We start from the raw sequence: 17,923 nt of genomic DNA, 5'->3' as shown, positions 1-17,923 counted from the left end.
AGATGGCTTGATATTAAACTGATGAACTGCTATGGTTACTGTAGCATAAATTATATAATTCTACCCACTATTGGTGGTTTTACTCCACAGTTTTCTTGAGTGCTTCATTAAGTGCTTGTGTTATATCATCCAGTCTTTGCTGGTGTACAAATTTCCTACTTGTCAACACTGGCCAATCCTCAGTGTCTCTACATTTTGCATGGTCTCGATCAACAAATTATTCATATTTCCTGTACCTTCTTCAGGTACTGTTTCATTCATATTTTTTCCTTAATTTTTTTCCCCATTTTTAGTTTCTGTTTATCCTGTATCATTGCTTCTCCCAAAATGTTTGCATGCAGTTCTGCATGACTAGTCTCCCTTTTCAGGTTTTCAATCGCTATTTGCATAAATTCTCCTCTGTGGAATAAACCTCTCAGTTGTGCAGTGAGTATATGCTCTGTCATTTCTTTCTTTATTGTCATTTCTCTCCTTCCAGGGTTGGAGCATTTGTGTGCTCCAGCCTCTCTTTTCTGGTTTTGCCAAAAGACAACCTCAGATCATTCATCCTTTTGGTCAGATGATTTCGACAGGCCATTGCAATTTACTTCTATGTTTTAATTTCATTATTTTTTTACAATCTGGCAGGTCAGATTTCCTCAGAGAGCATCAATGGGGAATCAAACCAAAATGACCAAATTTATTCTCCTGGGACTTTCCAGTGACCCACCGATGCAGATTTTCCTATTCCTGGTGCTTGTAGTTTTTTATGTAATCACCCTTGTGGCAAACATGGTCATCATACTGGTGATAAGGACTGATGGTCACCTTCACACCCCCATGTTCTGCTTTCTGTCTAATTTATCTTTTGTCACTATCTGCTATTCCTCAGCCATAGTCCTTAAGATGTTGGTGATTTTCCTAGATGAGAACAAAACCATTTCTGCTGATGGCTGCCTTGCCCAGATTTTCTTCATTTTACTGCCAGCTGGTACTGAAATTTTTATTCTCTCAGCAATGGCATATGACTGCTATGCTGCCATCTGTGACCCATTGTGTTACATGGAGCCCATGAGCAAAGGGATTCGTGCTCTGCTGGTGAGTGGTGCATGGGTAATAGGCTGCATAAATGCCCAGCTTAACACAGATTTTGCTCTCAGGTTGAACATCTGTGGCCCCAATCAGATCAGCCATTTCAGCTGTGAGCTCCCTCCCCTATTGCATCTGTCCTGCACTGATACCTTCACCAATCAAGTGGTGCTTCTCGCTTCTGCTGTGATACTTGGAGCGATCTCCTTCCTCCTCACCCTGATCTCCTACATTCACATCATCGCCGCTATCCTGAGGATACACTCGGTGCAAGGCAGGCGTAAAGCCTTCTCCACCTGCAGCTCCCACTTGATTGTGGTTGGTTTATGGTACCTGACAGGTTCTTTCCAGTACACAAAACCCAGCTCAGACTCCTCTGTGGCTCTGGATGAAATGTTCTCCGTTCAGTATAACATCTTGACTCCAGTGTTAAACCCCATCATGTACAGCCTGAAAAAGAAGGAAGTGAAAAGAGCACTAGGGAAAATATTGGGGACATGGAAGTTTCTCACGTAGCGTTGATGACCTTATTTAATATAATGACCAATTTATACCAGCTGGCAATCTGGCCAATTCCATAAAAAAGAATCTTCTCATCTATCAATTTCTGTTCTTTTCGTTTTTACTAAATTGTTGAAAACCCATTTAATATCAGTAGTATCTTATTGAATTCTATCCTATTAAAAAGCGCAAGCATTTTAACTAATGATACTAATAATTAATACGTAATCTAATCAGTGGAGCCAATGGGTTTCCTCCCCAGGAAGGGCTAGATCCACTTGTGACATTGCACCCCATACACACCATAGAAACATTGTTATAACATGATTTTGGCATAACTAATATGCATTTTACACAAGATGGTTCAGGTAAGATCTCATTGGAAAGGTTGTGATTTGCTGAACATGTTTATCCTATTTGTATGCACATGTCTGTATCTGAAGTTAGTAATATTAACTGTGTAACTATTACAACTGTGTTTATACTTGGGGAACGCCCATCAGACAGAATGCTATCAGTCTGGAGGGGCCATTAGGAGGAACAATGGGACTTAGAAAATATTAGTCCTCTCTCTCCTGAGAAGCTTCCTGAGATGCTGCTTTGACAACATTAGGTTAGGTGGTCATGTCAGCCGTTACAGGTTCCCATCTTGAGCTGGTATTTTTACACTGGAAGGGTCTGGAAAGCAAAGGATTCCTGCCTTATGAAAATTCCATTTAAGGCTGGGGAGAAAGATGATCTTGGTTCACTCTTCACTGAATACCCACCCAAGATGACAACTGGAAAGATCTGATAAATAAAGGTGGGGGGAGAAGTCTGGACCCAGGGAGGGCAGCCCGGGGGAGGAGGGAAGTGGAGCAATTTGCCCCAGGACCCGGGCTCTCCATGGGACCGCACAAGAATGGCTGAGGCTCTCTCCCCGGCCCCGGCATGACCCCGCCTCCACCCCTCTCCCGGAACCTCAGCGCATCCAAGAGCGTTCCTGGACAGCTGCAGCATGGCTCCGGGAGGGCCTGAGCTCCTTCTTGCTCAGAGACGCGTGGTAAGGGAGTGGGGCTGCGAACAGCAAATATTTGGCCACACACTTCTGAAACCCCAAACCATATCCAGATTTTGGCAGACTAATTTCAGCTTTTCAATTAAAAAACATCACAACAAATTTTGAAGGAAAGCAGACATTGTCCGTGATTTTATTCTACTTTTAAAAACCTCTAGTTTTGATCCAAAAAAAGTTTTGACATAAAATATTTGTCCAGCCCTTTCAATGAGCTCTAGTGCTTTTTAGCACAAGCTGATGCTGAGAACCAGTGCTACCTTGTAAAGAAGTTTCCGCAAAACTGGGTTTGTGCTCCTCTGTCTTCTGTTGTTGGCAGTGGTGGTGGTTTTGTTTGTTTAAACCTTCCTCTGTAGCATCAGAGATTGGAAACAGTGGGAGACAGGACACCGGACGGGGTGGGTCGCTGATCTGAAGTGGTACAGAAACTTCTTTCTCAAGAGCTTGGTTGGTATGTTTTCCTCACATGATTAGATCAAAATGATCCTCAGATTTCAGCTCAGGAAGGCATTTTCTTCTTTGGTTTTTTCACCCTCCTCAGCATAGGACATAGATTGCTTGGTACAATCATCTGGACAGATATCAGCTGACCAGTTCCTTGTCCTTGCAGAGGCCTTGGGCATTGGTGTCACCTCGGTGTCTCCTGGTGTCTGCCTGTGGCTCACAACAGCTTAGTCTCCTAAGGACTGAAAGTCTACCCCAAGTAATTGATCTCAATGTATGTGTAACTGGATGAAATTCAATGGCCTGTGATAGACACAAGGTCAAACTAGATAGTCTAATGGTCCCGTCTGGCCTGACACTATGACTTTCAATTCATGGAGGATGCTTAACTCTCTTAGACCCCATTGGTAAAACCCATTTCTCAGTCACCAGAACTGGCCAAATGTTTTCAGTGTTTCACATGATATTTCATCAAAATCAATATGTTTCATGAAAACAATGTGATTTCAAATAATTTAGCTTATTTCTACAGAAATAATTTGAAAGTAAATGAAATAAAATGTTAGTGTTGTTTCTTTTCAAACTAAATATTTTGTTACAGAATAATAAAAAACTTCCTAAAAATCATGCCAACTCTTTTGGAGACATTTTTATGTTTCAATCAGATCTGTTAAATCACACATATTTGGGATTTGGGCCTGTGCATACTGGGGAACAAATTTGGTCCTTAGTTAAATCCGTCAATGTCATTGACGATTTAGTTTGAGTTTACCAAAGGCACGTGAGTGAGATTCAATAGAGTTTTTGCACTTAACCCTACTTGGTGTCTTTGAAAATCCCATCCATAATTAGAGCTTCCTGGAAAATGGAATCTCCATCACATAGGAAATTCCAATAGCTTAACATTTCTTTTCATGTTGAATCAGGATGAAAAGATGAACTACCAAACATTTTTGTGGAATCAAATGTTCCAAAAATTTTATTCTCAGAAATGTCAAAGCATTCCATGTTGATCAGAACTAGAGCAAGTCAGAACCCAGAATTTCTGTTCCATTAGGATTTCCAAAATGTCATTTTTTTTCTTTTTTTCCCTTCAGACCAAAATTCTGATAACTTTTTTTTTGTATAAAAAATCAAAACAACATTTGGACAGCCCAGTTCTCCAGTTGTCCTAAGAAGACAGATGATCCTTGTTGTAGATTCAGAACTCAGATGACTTCTTCTGCAAGGGACTGGTGGACAACAGCATGGTGTGCTGCCTTTCTAAAGCTAAGGGCTAGTCTACACTAATGCTTAAGTTGATCTAAGTTACACTAGTTCAGTTAAGCAAGTTACATAACTGAAGCTGACGTAATTTAGGTCGACTTACAGCAGTGTTTACACCATGCTATGTTGACGGGAGACGCTCTCCCATCAGCACAGCTTCTGCCTCTCGGGGAGGTGGTGTACAGATGTTGACAGAAGATCACTCTTCCATTGACTTAGCATGTCTTCACCAGACCCCCTAAATCAACATCGCTGCATCGATCGCAGCAGTGCTGATTTTGCCAGTAGTGTAGACATGGTCTAAGACTGGGTGGCTTAGTAGTCTGAAGTGGTACAGAAAAGTCTTTCTCCAGAACTTGATTGGAACGTCTTCTTCACATGGAATAAAATAAGGCTTCTGAAGTCAACAGGCAAGAATCTATTGGTGTTAGTTCATAGTACACTAAGGACATTGTGCTGTGGGATATCTCACAGTAGATGACTTCTGGGAACTTGGCAGCATGCTGAAGAAGACGAATGTCCAAGCAATCTTCTCTGAGACCTTTCCTGTCCCATGAATGAAAGAAGACTGAATGAAGAAGAGTGTGAAGGTGAATGGCTGGCTAGGTAAGAGGTGTTGGGTAGAGGGTCTTGGTTTTGTGGAACATCAGTCCACCTTCTATGATGAGGGGGATATATAGTTTGGATGGAGTCACCTCAGTAGAAGTGGGACCAGTCTTCTTGGGGACAGGCTGGCTAGAGTAGTCAGGAGGGGATTAAACTAATAGGAAAAGTGGAGATTAAAAAGAGGGAAGATATGAGCATTCAGAACAAAATGGAAATATTGAGAACAAACTTAATCAAGGAATCAAGGGACATGAAGAGAAGAAATTATTGAACTGCTTGTACATGAATGCTAGGAGCCTTGGTAACAAACAAGGAGATTTGGAATTGTGATCCATATGAACAGAGAGGAAGAGTTTAATCACAAAAATGTAAATGGTGCTTGGGAATCATTCAAAAAACACTTTACTAGATTCCCCAAAAAGCCACGATCCCACAACTGAGAAAAAATTTACTGGTTTAAAAATGACCTTGTTTAGCAGGGAAGTGAAAGCAGCTATACAAATTAAGAAATAATAAGGGAAGAAAGGGAAGTTAATAGTAACGAATATAAAGCAGAAGTTAGGAATTGTAGAAAAATAATAAGGTAAGCAGAGGCACACAAGGAGAAATATACGGCCAGCAGAGTTAAAGACAATAAGCTGTTTTCACAATATATTAAGAACAAAAAGAATCCTGCCAATGGTACTGGTCCATTAATAGATGGAAATGGCAGAATTATCAATGATAAGAACATAAAAACAACCATATGACTCAGACCAATGGTTCTTCTAGCCGAGCATCCTCTCTGCCAACAGTGGCCAACACCAGGTGCCTCAGAGGGAAAGAACAGAACAGGTAATCATCAAGGGATCTGTCCCCTGTTGCCTGTTCCCAGCTTCTGGCAAAAATCCAGAAAAGGCATAACTGTTCCATAAATAATTCTGTTCTGAATCTGGGGAAAAACCAGATGATATAGTTTCATCATATGACAATAATAACACTCTTTCCATTCCACTGGTATCTCTGGAGGATGTTAAACAGAATCTACTAAAGTTTGATATTTTTAAACCAGCAGGTCCAGAGAACCTGCATCTAAGAGTTATAAAATACCTGGCTGAGAAGTTCATTGGACTGTTAATGTTGATTTTCAATAAGTCTTGGAATATTGAGGATGTTCCAGAAGACTGGAAGAAAGCTAGTATGCCAGTTTTTAAAAGAGGTAAATTGGATGACCTAGGTAATTACAGACCTGTCAACCTAACACTGAACCCTGGCAAGATAATGAATTGGCTGATATGGGACTCAATTAATAAATAATTGAAGGAGAGTAATGTAATTAAAGCAAATCAACATAGGCTTAATGAAAAGAGATACTGTCAAAGTAACTAAGTGATATACGTATTTGTAATGAGATTACACATTTGGTTGCTAAAGGTGATTGTGTTAACATAATACACATAGGCTTCTGTAAGGCATTTGGTTTGGCAACACCCAACATTTTGATTAAAAAATAGAATGACCTAAAATTAACATGGGACACGTTAACTGGATTAAAAACGGGCTAACTGATAGGTTTCAAAATATAATTGCAAATTAGGAATGGTCATTGAGGAGGGGTGTTTCCAATGGGGTCTGGCAGCAATCGATTTTTGGTTGTACACTATTTAGCATTTTTATCAATGGCCTGGAAGAAAACATGAAATCATCGCTGATGAAGTTTGCAGATGACACACAATTTGGAGGAGGGGTAAATAATGATGATGACAGCTCACTGATTCAAAGTGATTTGGGTGACTTGGCAAGCTAGGCACTAGCAAGCAATGTGTGTTTTAATGTGGATAAATGTAAATACATACTTCTAGAAACAAAGAATGTCGGCTGTACTTGCACAACAGGGGACTCTATCCTGGAAAGCTGTGGCTCTGAAAAAGATCTGGGGGTCCTGGTGATGCAGTGACCAAAAAATCTAATGTGATCCCGGATTGTGTAAATGGGAGGATCTTGAGGAGAAGTAGAGAAGATGTTTTACCTCTTTATCTGGCAATGGTGCAATCGCTGCTGGAATCCTGTGTCCAGTTCTGGGGCCCACAATTCAAGAAAGATGTTGACAAATTGGAAAGAGTTCAGAGAAAAAAGAAGAGAAATTAGAAAATGTGTCTCAAGGAGTTCAAACTATTTAGCTTAACAAAGAGGGAGTGAAGTGGTGAGCTATCAATCTCTATTCAGGAACAAGTATTTAATAATGGGCTTCTCAGTCTAGCAGATAAAAGTGTAATACGATCCAATGGCTGGAAGTTGAAGCTTGACAAATTCAGATTGGAAATAAGGTATAAAATTTTAACATTTCAGTGGGGAAAAGAGGAGACTAAGGGGGGGATATGATAGAGGTATATAAAATCATGAGTGATGTGGAGGAAGTAGATAAGGAAAAGTTATTTACTTGTTCCCATAATATAAGAACTAGGGGCCACCAAATAAAATTAATAGGCAGCAGGTTTAAAACAAATAAAAGGAAGTTCTTCACACAGTGTGCAATCAACTTGTGGAACTCCTTGCCTGAGGAGGTTGTGAAGGCTAGGTCTATAACAGTGTTTAAAAGAGAACTGGCTAAATTCATGGAGGTTAAGTCCATTAATGGTTATTAGCCAGGAAGGGTAAAGAATGGTGTCCCTAGCCTCCGTCTGTCAGAGGGTGGAGCTGGATGGCAGGAGAGAGATCATTTGATCATTACCTGTTAGGGTCACTCCTTCTGAGGCACCTAGCATTGGCCACTGTCGGTAGACATGATACTAGTCTAGATGGACCTTTGGTCTGACCCAGTATGGCCGTTCTTATGTAACATTGAAAGTAATTAACCATTGGAACAACTTTCCAAGGCTCATGCTGGATTCTCCATTACTTATCATTTTTAAATCAAGATTGGATTGTTTTTTCTAACATATCTTCTCTAGAATATATTTTGGAGAAGTTCTCTGGCCTGTGTTGTACAGTAAGTCAGAGTAGATGATCACAATGTTCCCTTTGGGAACTGGAATCTATGTGTGTATGGAATCTGTGGTTTATGTTAAATTTTCTGATGGTGTTAACATGTTTCCATGGAACTGTTCTGTCAGAACATTTTTGACTATTCTACTTCCAACACTTCAGAATTAAACATTTCATTTCAGTATCCCTTCAAAATCGAAAGAATTTGGTATTAATGAACATGTTGACTTAAAATGGCATTGAAACAATCATTTTAATGTCAATTTTTTCAGTTTGTCTATTTAAAAATTAAATCTTTATTTGAAAATAAAATATTTTTGTTTTGATTTGATTTTGGAAACAGAAAAAAATGGTTTGGTTTTTTTTTAATGTCCTACTTAAATATATATTTTTTATTTTCCAAGAGAAAATTGAGATATTTTGTCAAAATTGACTTTTTCCCGTGGACAATTTTTGATTATAACTATTCCACATTTTCTGGTATTAAGATGAACTGTGGAAAAGAAGATTAGCTCGCTCCTCCTAGCTCAATTACTTGTCTTTCAAGAATGAGCTGCCCCTTATCATGCCACCTGGTTTTTCTTTGTTCTCTCTTTTATGGTTTATTATGTTTTGGCAGATTGTGAAATCAATGGTGAAGGGAAATCAAACTAATGTGAAGGAATTTGTTCTGCTTGGCTATCCTGGCTCTTGTATTTACTGATCTCTCTCTTCTTGCTATTCTTGTTCACTTACCTCTTGATGGCCTTGGGAAACATCTGTAAACAATGCCTACATAATGGGCTACTACTGCTCCATTGAAGGAATAAATGTGGCTAGACACTTGAGGTCACTACATCGAGGGTATTTTGGTGCCTGAAGATGCACATAGACACATTGTCATCTAAGTCTCATTGAAATCAATGGGAGCTAGGCATCTAAATACCTTGAGGATGTGGGCCTCAATGGGATTTTCAAAAGTTTCAAAACATGATAGCCATGTAACATCCAATGGGAGTTAGGCACCTCATCTGTTCAGATGCTTTGGAAAGTCCCCCTAGGCTCCCATCTGCACTTTATGTGCCTAAACACCTGGCCTACAAGATCAAAGTGTGAGTAGGCACCCCATGGTCTGGCTGCTGTTTCTCCTGCGGAGGATGCCTGGTATGCCAGGAGGGAATGACAGATATTTTGCGTTTTATTTTACTTTCCTGTATTTCAAGACAGCAAAATACTTTCTAACTTAATTGAGTGAGGGGAAACACCTCTTTCAAAAATGGTAATGGCTTTGTGAGAATGGAATGCAGTGTCTACTAGATTTCAGTTCAGGGCAAGTGAATGAGACATGGGCACCTGTAGATCTGGATATCCCAGGTCAAACTGAGTCAGATCCCCAGTGGATGTAAGTTAGAATTGCTCAGCTGGAATCAAAAAAGTTTTGCTAATTAACACAAGGTGAGGATCTAGTCCATGCAGTTTGACCAGGGTTGTAATTCCCCTCTGCGCCTCTGAAATTCAGGCACTTGCTGTGTTCACATGGGACAGGATCCTACTCCTATGCCAGTGCAAATCTGGAGTAACTCTCCTGAAGTCAGTGCAGTTATACCTGTGTAAGCTCAGTGTCACTGAGTGGATGATCAGGAGAGGAGACACTGGTTTTTGGCCCACTGGAGTCAATGGGCCTGATTCTTCCTCTCATTCACCCCAATGTAAATCTGGAGTAACTCCACTGCAGTCAGTTTGGCTGAGTCCCCTCTTACCCATTCCAGAGTGAATCGCCCCTGTCTGTGCCTCAGGTTCCCTATCTGTAAAATGGGTATAGTGACCCTGACCTCCTTGGTAAAGTTGTTTGAGAGCTACTGATTTTAATCCCATAATAAGAGCTAAGTGTTGTTTCTATTGGTTGGCTGCTTAAAGAATCTTTCCCACTGTGCTTTGTTATTCAGCCAACTCTTCTCGGGACTGGATCCACGAATAATGGATGGAGGTTTGAGATGCAGCAAGAGCATGTAGAAATTGCTCAGAATTTAGTGCAAAGGAAATCTATGAAGATAAGTGTGTGTGTTTACAAAACCCATGCAGGTATGTGGAAATTAGAGCCTGCTTCTCTGAGGATTGGCCCATAAGTTATTTGGTTAATGGCCCCTCAAGCAATTCCCTCTGTAGTTCTGAGAAAGTCTGTGAATTTCTCTGAAGATCATATCCCAAGGTGGCCTTCTGAGCTGAAGAAATAAGCCATCCTGAGTCGAACGCTCTTTCATTGACTGAATTGAGCATAAGAAGAAGACAGTAGTATATAAGAGATAGATAGATAAATAGATGTCAGTGCCATAGAAGAGAGAGAGAGAGAAAGACAGCAGACAGTAATGTATAAGATATACGTAGTTCATTTTCAGTTATAAGTATATACTAAGATATACTGATAATCTCTTAAGGATATTTGATGGTTGATTTCATTAGAGCAGGTTATGTGCTTGAATCTTTTGAAAAATTTTCAAAAGGTGTGTGTCAGAGAAGCAGAATTATTGTCTGTTTTTAAAAAATAATAACTGTGTTGGTTTTTCTCTCCATGCTTAAGAGAGCACCTTTTTTCTACACTTGATGTGTTAGCAGTTATGTTTCATTCAGGATGCATCCACAGAACTGCCACCCACACAGTGAGTATTCTGAAAGGTCTTTTGAGTATCTACGCAGAATGCTTAGAAGTTACACCAGATTAAATTAAATCAGAATGTGATGGTGGTGTTATTATTCCTAGCATTCAAATTAATACCAGTCTAGAGCAAATTGCACAAATCCCTCAGAAATTCAGAGGATTTGGGTTCGTAATTCCCTCAAGTGTTTTAGAGCATGCAATCCTATGGTTCTGCATTGTGCTCCTTCTCCAGTATAAAAACATATTAGGCAATTTCATATGTATTTATAGTAGGTTTCTGGTCAGTCTCACCTCCTCACTGTCTTGCAGATTAATTGTAGTTTTGCAAACTATGCAGAGATACTTTACACCTTCCAAAATAAAACAATCTTCCCCCGTATATGGTGACTTTAGAAGGAGAAAAGAAAGAAAGAAAGAAAGAAAGAAAGAAAGAAAGAAAGAAAGAAAGAAAGATTCTAGCCATTGTATCACCAACAGAATTATTTACTACATTCACGTCAGTGACTCTTGTAAGAACACCCTGAAGACAGTGCAGTTTGCAGAGAGACTAATTAAACTGAAGAAAATGGGACCACACTTTATATTAGAGTTCCCTTTATAAGTCCTTTAGAAACAGGCTTGGAAGGATCAGATTTATATTGGTAAATGACGATAAATGTTGATTTCACGACACACCCAGAAAAATGACAAATATATTTCTATCCATAATCCAAATTAACAGGTAAGGAAGGAAAATGCTGCTTAAGGGTTTTTGCTTTGCTTATTTGCCATGTGATGTTGACAGAGTTTAAACAGTTATAAACCTTTAACATTTTGAATCTCAACGTCTGTCTGACTCTGCTTCATTGTCTGGCCCACATAATAAACTGCAATTGTGAACACTTAATCAATAAAAATGGAAATAAACAATTAAAAGTGATAATATTGTGCAAATATGAAAATTTGAATCCATAAAAATAGAAAAGCAATGCTTTTAAAAATAATCATTGATATTAGCCATCAAAATTATGAGGAAAATGAATTCTTCCACGCCTATTGACAAAGTTTAATTGATTTTAAGCATGTTAAAGACATAAGCAGTATATGTTCCCAGGGTTATAAGCCTATCAGTAGAAAGTTTCAGAAATGGTTATATATCGGGTTTATAAGTGGTTGACCTCAATACGAATTGGTTAAGCATTTATTAAAACTTCAATTATTAATCCTTTTCAAACCTTAAATATGGAACCTTAATATAGAGAATACCCAGAATTAGAAGTGAATGGAGTCTGGAAATCAGGGGTACCATCATGGTTACCAGTGTTTCAGAGGAGGAATATGTCAAATATGTAGAAATCATCATCAACAAAAACAGAGGATTGTCCTTTAGATGTCCTTTAAGATGTCTCAAGGCAGACATTCTGTTCATTCCCTCTGGGGCACATGCATTGGCCACTGTTCGAAGAAAGGATACTGGTCTAGATGGAAATTGATATGACCCAGTGTGGCGGTTCTTATGTAAGTTCTTATGTTCTGATGTTCTGACTCTGTGGAGGGAGTGTGCGCTAATAGCTTAGAACAGTGGTTCTCAAACTTTCCTTTTAATGGACCACTTGAAAATTGCAGAGGGTCTCAGGGGACCACTTAATTATCTTTCCAAATGTTTGAACCATTAGCTAACTATTATAAAGCGCTTTGGATAAAAGCACTATATAAAAAATCTTAATAATAATTAACATATTTTTTGTTCTACAAAAAAAGCACACAACTCATATTTTACTTTCAGTAATCATACCTTTTTAATGTGATGGATGTGCCTTTCCTCTGCCGCAGCAGCCCCTAAACTGGGGCTGAGAAGGAGAGTTGTGTCTCCCCAGCAGCCGCAGCCCTGGAGCTGGGGAAAGTTGCCTCTCAGGCTGCTGCAGTCCTGAAGTTCCAAATTCGCCCCACACCTTCTTCTCACTCCACTGCCCCTCCCACTACCCCTTATTCCCTCCAAGGCCACAACTTCACTTTACATGTACATCTTCTCAAGGGTCCAGGCACCTGATTAGTGAAGTCACACCTTCATGGCTCCACTAATTAGGTGCGTGGTCTTCATTATCTTGTGTGCGGCTACCCAGGCGCTCACCTTAGAGGAAAATATCTGTGGACCACTTGTATGAATCTTGCAGACCAGAAGTGGTTTTTAGACCACAGTTTGAGAACCTCTGGCCTAGAAAAAGAATCAGGAATGCTTGGGTTCTGTTTTCCAGCTCTGGCAGTGAGGTGGAGTCTAAGGGTTGGAGGGCTAGGAGTCAGGACTCCTGGGTTCCATTCACAGCTCTAGGAGGGAAGTGGGGTCTCGTGGTTACAACAGAAGTCTGAAAGCGAGAAGTCCAGGATTCTGCGTCTGGCTTTGGGAGGTGAGTTAGGCCAAGTTTCCTGGATCTGCTGGTGGAGCAGAATCTGAGGCTGGGATTTTCAAAGGAACCTAGGGGTGTTAGGTGCCAATCTGCCATTGAAACTCTAGTTCTCAGAGATGACAACATACTCACATCTCCTACTGAGAAATGAATGGGCACTACTTCACATAAACTGTGTTTAATATTCTGTAGGATACTGCTCTTTAATGTGATATGGGGGGGAGGTGTGTCTTGTCAAGATAGGATGCCTTTTTCCTAAGAGATAAGCTCTGGTTCAACCATTAGCTACTGCGCTTTGATGAATGGGATTATCCAACCTGTGTGATACAGGAGGTCAGATTGTATAATCCCATTGGGCTTTAATAATATAATATATTCTCTCTTCCTCTCTCTCTCTCCATGACTTCTCAGTTTGTTGTCAATAATGAACTGTAATTAACCAAGTCACCTGGGTGTTTCTTTGTCTTACCTTTATGGTTTCAACAGGGAGAGCACCAAATGGTGAAGGGAAATCAAACCAATGTGAGGGAATTTATTCTGCTGGGGTTCCCTGGCTCTCGGTATATGCAGATCTCTCTCTTCCTGCTTTTCTTGTTCATGTACCTCCTGACGCTGATGGGAAACATCACCATCATCTCCTTAGTGGGGACTCACCGCCGCCTGCACACCCCGATGTATTTCTTCCTCTGCAATCTCTCCTTCCTAGACATTTGGTTCACTACGGGGTACATTCCCAAAACTCTTGATCTCCTAGTGTCCCAAAGCAAAACCATTTCCTTCCCCAGTTGCCTCCTGCAGATGTACTTTGTCTTCTCCCTCGGCTGCACTGAATATCTACTTCTGGCCATCATGGCCTATGATCGCTATCTGGCCATATGCCACCCATTGCACTATAGCACCATCATGAACAGCACTTTTTCCATTCAGCTGGCTCTTGGATCATGGGCAAGTAGCTTCCTGACTACTTCTTTGCTGGCTTTTCTAATCACCGGGTTGTCCTTCTGTGACTCTACCATCATCAACCATTTCTTCTGTGATGTAGATTCTTGGATAGTGCTGTCCTGCACAGACATGCACCTCGTTGAGATGGTGTATATTATTATCTGCTTTATTGTCGTGCTTGGGTCCTGTGCCATCATCCTGGTCTCCTACATTTATATCATCTCCACCGTCCTGAGAATCCCATCTGCTCAAGCCTGGCAAAAGGCCTTTTCCACTTGCTCTGCCCATCTCACCGTTGTGGTTATATGGTACGGCTGCTCCATCTTTCTATATGTCAAGCCATCCCAACAGAACTCGCTGGAAATTAACAAAGTTGTCACCCTCTTGAACACTATCATGACACCATTGCTTAATCCTTTCATTTACACGTTAAGGAATAAAGACATTAAAGAAATCTTGAGAAAGGCATTTAGTAGGACATAGGGTGACCAGACAGCAAGTGTGAAAAATCAGGATATGGGTGGAAGGTCATAGTAGCCTATATAAGAAAAAGACCCTAAAATCGGGACTGTCTCTATAAAATCAGGACATCTGGTCACCCTAGTCCAATGCCCTGGATATAATTGATTTAGGCAGGTAGTGAGGGGAAATCAAGTGGGAAATGGTGATGTTTTGACATTTGTTTTCCTTCCAAATCATAGCGGAAACAAGTATTTTCCAAATGTCATTTGAAATGGAAATTGCAAAACAAACCCATTTCAAACCATTTGTTGTGGAGGAGGGGAATCAAAACTCCACTTCAGAATGTAATGTTTGTTTTGCAATTTACTTTATTATTCCATTTATTAGTTTAACATTATGTCATGACATGTAAGTAGTGTGCTACTTACAAAAGAATATTTTGCGTCTTTCATTGTGAAAACTTGACTCTATGGCATGCCTTATGTCAAGTTTTCACAATAAATGAGTCAAAATGTTCTTTTCTCATTTATTTTTTCTCTTCCCTTTTTCCTTTTTGTGAACAAAACAAACCAGTTTTGGAGGGCAGCTGCTGCTTAGCAGAGATTGAAGCAGTTTGCCTCCTTGACAATTTAGACAAGAAACTAGAATAAATGTGAAAATGGCAACTTGCCTCATTAGAATAGAAAGAAGAGCCCTTTTGATCTAGGAAAAAAGATATTCCAATCTCTACTGAGCAGTGGCTGTCATCAGTTTTTTTTAAGTATAATAGAGAAATACAATACAATAATAAACAATGTCAACTTACACTGTGAAAAGTAACAAAACTAACATAAACATGAAAAAGATAGTAAATTTTTAAACAAAAATATTTACTCTAAAGCTTGGATTTCAAAATGAGCCTAAGTGATCAACTACCAAAATCCTATTAGAATTGGCTGGGTAACTAACTGTCTTGGGATCCTTATGAAACTGCAGCATAAATTCTTCTCTCTGACCTGTTCCCCAGTACATTGCTCATGAGCCATTATGGTTTGGTATCTAGGGCACTGAACCGTGAGCCAGGAGAGTGATCTCAGTTACACTGTTCTAATCTCAGGGAAACACCACTGCATTTAACAGCTGGACCATAGGCATAGACTTTCCCGCTAACTGTGGAGTCCTCAATCCCCTCCCTGCCCCAAGGCCTACCCCCACTCCACCCCTTCCCCCAGGCCCACACCCCTGCCCCTCCTCTTCCTGCCCCTGTTCCCACTTCTTTCCCTCCTCTTACTGCCCCCTCCCCTGCGTTTGCCCCATCCCCGCTCCTCCCTCTCCCTCCCGGTGCCCAACTCTCACTGAAATTCAATCTGAGGTGGGTATCTAACTGCCTTAGGCACTGCTGGAAATCACACCCTCTGGTAGCCTTGAAAATTATAACCTGTGTGTTTTGGATGTGCTGGATCAAGCTGGTCAGATAAAACACACATGCTTAACTTGAACCTTATATTCATCAACAGGAGATATATATGTATATATATAGTATGAGCACCATCCTAGATGTGTTCTAGGAATTATTTTGGAGAAGTTCTCTGGCCTTTGCTATACAGGGGGGCTGACTACATTAGCACAATGGTCCTTCCTGGCATCAGAATCTATGAATCTAAGCATTGCATTCTTTCCCATCTCTTTATTGTAGTCAGAGTCCTCCAGCCCCAACATAGAGGGACAATCTGCCTTTCTTTAGAGCACTATAATTCACCCTTGATCTAAAGGAACCCCTGTGGTAAATTGTAACATATCTCAGTTCATGCAAATTGACATTCAACCATGAGCAGAGTCAGCACATGGCCAATTAAGCCCAGGAAATAGGACTTCCGCGATCCCCTGAGGTACATATGCGGGGACACAAATCCATCCCATGACACAGTTGCACAAAGGCCACAGCTTTTGGATGACTTGGTTAGAGGAAGCTGGGTTTACTGGACTTTGGCGGCGTGTGGACCTTGTGTTTTACAGACATTGGCTTTGTTTTTTCGAATTAAACTTTTCATAAGAAAAAAAAACTTGCAATTTATCTCCTCCTTTATCTCAGTGGCTATTATTTACCACCATCATATACACTCTATTTACTTCTTTTCCCCATTCCCTAACCTATGTCCATTTATTAGTGAACTTTAAGGTTGGCTGGCTATATTGCTTTCTTGTGGTAATTATATATATTTGGCTAGGAGCTTCAAAGCACTGTAGGGGAGATGAAATGATTTGCTATTAAGGTGTCTAGCTCCTTGGGCTGTTTTGAAAATAGGGGGCTATTGACAGTTGCTGAGATTGGATATCTAAACCCTGTGATAATCCAAGCCCCATTGCTGTCATTCTTATATTCTTATAGAGCATTGGTTAAGGACTGACCCAGCCCAGTGTTAGCAGGAGCTCCTTACAGAGAGTGATCTTCAGGGAGCTTGTCCAGGGGGAACAAAACAGCATTTAAACAGGTTTAAGCTCTCTAGAAATCCACAATGGCCATGGCTGGCAACCCACCTACTTTCGCTCACTCAGTACAACAAAAAATGAGATCAGTTGGTGCATGTTAGCCATAGTTTCTGTGTGTGTGTGTATGTGTGTGTGTGTGTGTGTGTGTTAGGGGGTTGCAGAGCATTCTCTGGAGCAGGTACTTAGCTTTGGAATTCACTTTGCACAGAATCTGCCTGTGATAACATTCACATTCTAATCTAACACAAGATCTCCTCCCTTGGGTGTTTGTCTGACGAGCTGATAGTGGGGAAAAGATTTAGTTTGTGTCTGGGAGGCATTCGGGGTTAAATATAGATGTGACATTGGACAGAACACTGGCTTCATTCCCAGTTCCACTAGAAATCAATGTCAAAATAGCCACTCGCTTCCCAAGAGGGCAGGAGAGATTCTCTTATGTGTGAGCAGCCTGATATTCAGACTTGCGGGACACAGAGTCAGATTTTCAAAGGAACTTACGTTTCAGGCACAAAAGATTTAAGATTTAAGCACAAAATTCCCATTAACGTTCAGTTGGACCCTTATTTTTTAAATCATGTCAGCGTGCCTAGACAGTGTTTGCTGGGCACATTCCTTTATGATTATTATGAATGTCTCTCTGTATTACATATGGTGGATTTTTAAAAAAGAAATAGCTTTTACACCATACTTAATCTTTAAGCTGAAAAAGGAGAAAGCTGCTGACTAAAATGTATCCGCATGAGTCACCAATAAATCCTGGCTGAATGGACTCAGTAGATTTGGGTAGTCAGGACTTTTGTTAAACCCTCTGCAGATTTCCTGCATTTTAAGTGCTCAAATTTATTCATTCTCCTTTGACATTCTATTCATTTCATTTTTCATTCCTCTCACTACCTCATTTCTTTCTTTCTTTGATCTTTCTGTGTATTCCTCTGTGGTGTGATTTGTAATTTTTTCCTCTCATATTTAATCTGTTTCACTGTCTGATTATGTTGCACAGTCTCAGACCAGATTTCCTTCCAGTAGTGCTGAAACTCTTCCACCTTATTTATTAGCTCTCTATTTTTGCCTATGCTGTTTTAACATCCATCAGATCAAAGAATCTCCTAGGGTGTCTGGTGAAGAGAC

General features: G+C 40.3%; 2 protein-coding genes across 2 annotated transcripts; both read left to right on the top strand.

The window, feature by feature from the left end:
• The first annotated feature begins 651 nt into the window (after positions 1-651).
• LOC116832160 (olfactory receptor 5A2-like) lies at positions 652-1,584 on the top strand. Its single transcript, XM_032792688.1, has one exon. The coding sequence runs from the start codon at positions 652-654 to the stop codon at positions 1,582-1,584; it is 933 nt and encodes a 310-aa protein (XP_032648579.1).
• An 11,836-nt stretch (positions 1,585-13,420) lies between these two features.
• Positions 13,421-14,347, top strand: LOC116832166 (olfactory receptor 6F1-like). The gene has a single exon (XM_032792695.1). The coding sequence runs from the start codon at positions 13,421-13,423 to the stop codon at positions 14,345-14,347; it is 927 nt and encodes a 308-aa protein (XP_032648586.1).
• The last annotated feature ends 3,576 nt before the right edge of the window (positions 14,348-17,923 follow it).

This window comes from Chelonoidis abingdonii, unplaced genomic scaffold (genome assembly GCF_003597395.2).
Source record: "Chelonoidis abingdonii isolate Lonesome George unplaced genomic scaffold, CheloAbing_2.0 scaffold0617, whole genome shotgun sequence".
In the NCBI taxonomy this organism is placed as follows: Eukaryota; Metazoa; Chordata; order Testudines; family Testudinidae; genus Chelonoidis; species Chelonoidis abingdonii.
The sequence above is the reverse complement of the archived record's forward strand: the minus strand, read 5'-3'. Positions and strand labels throughout refer to the sequence as shown.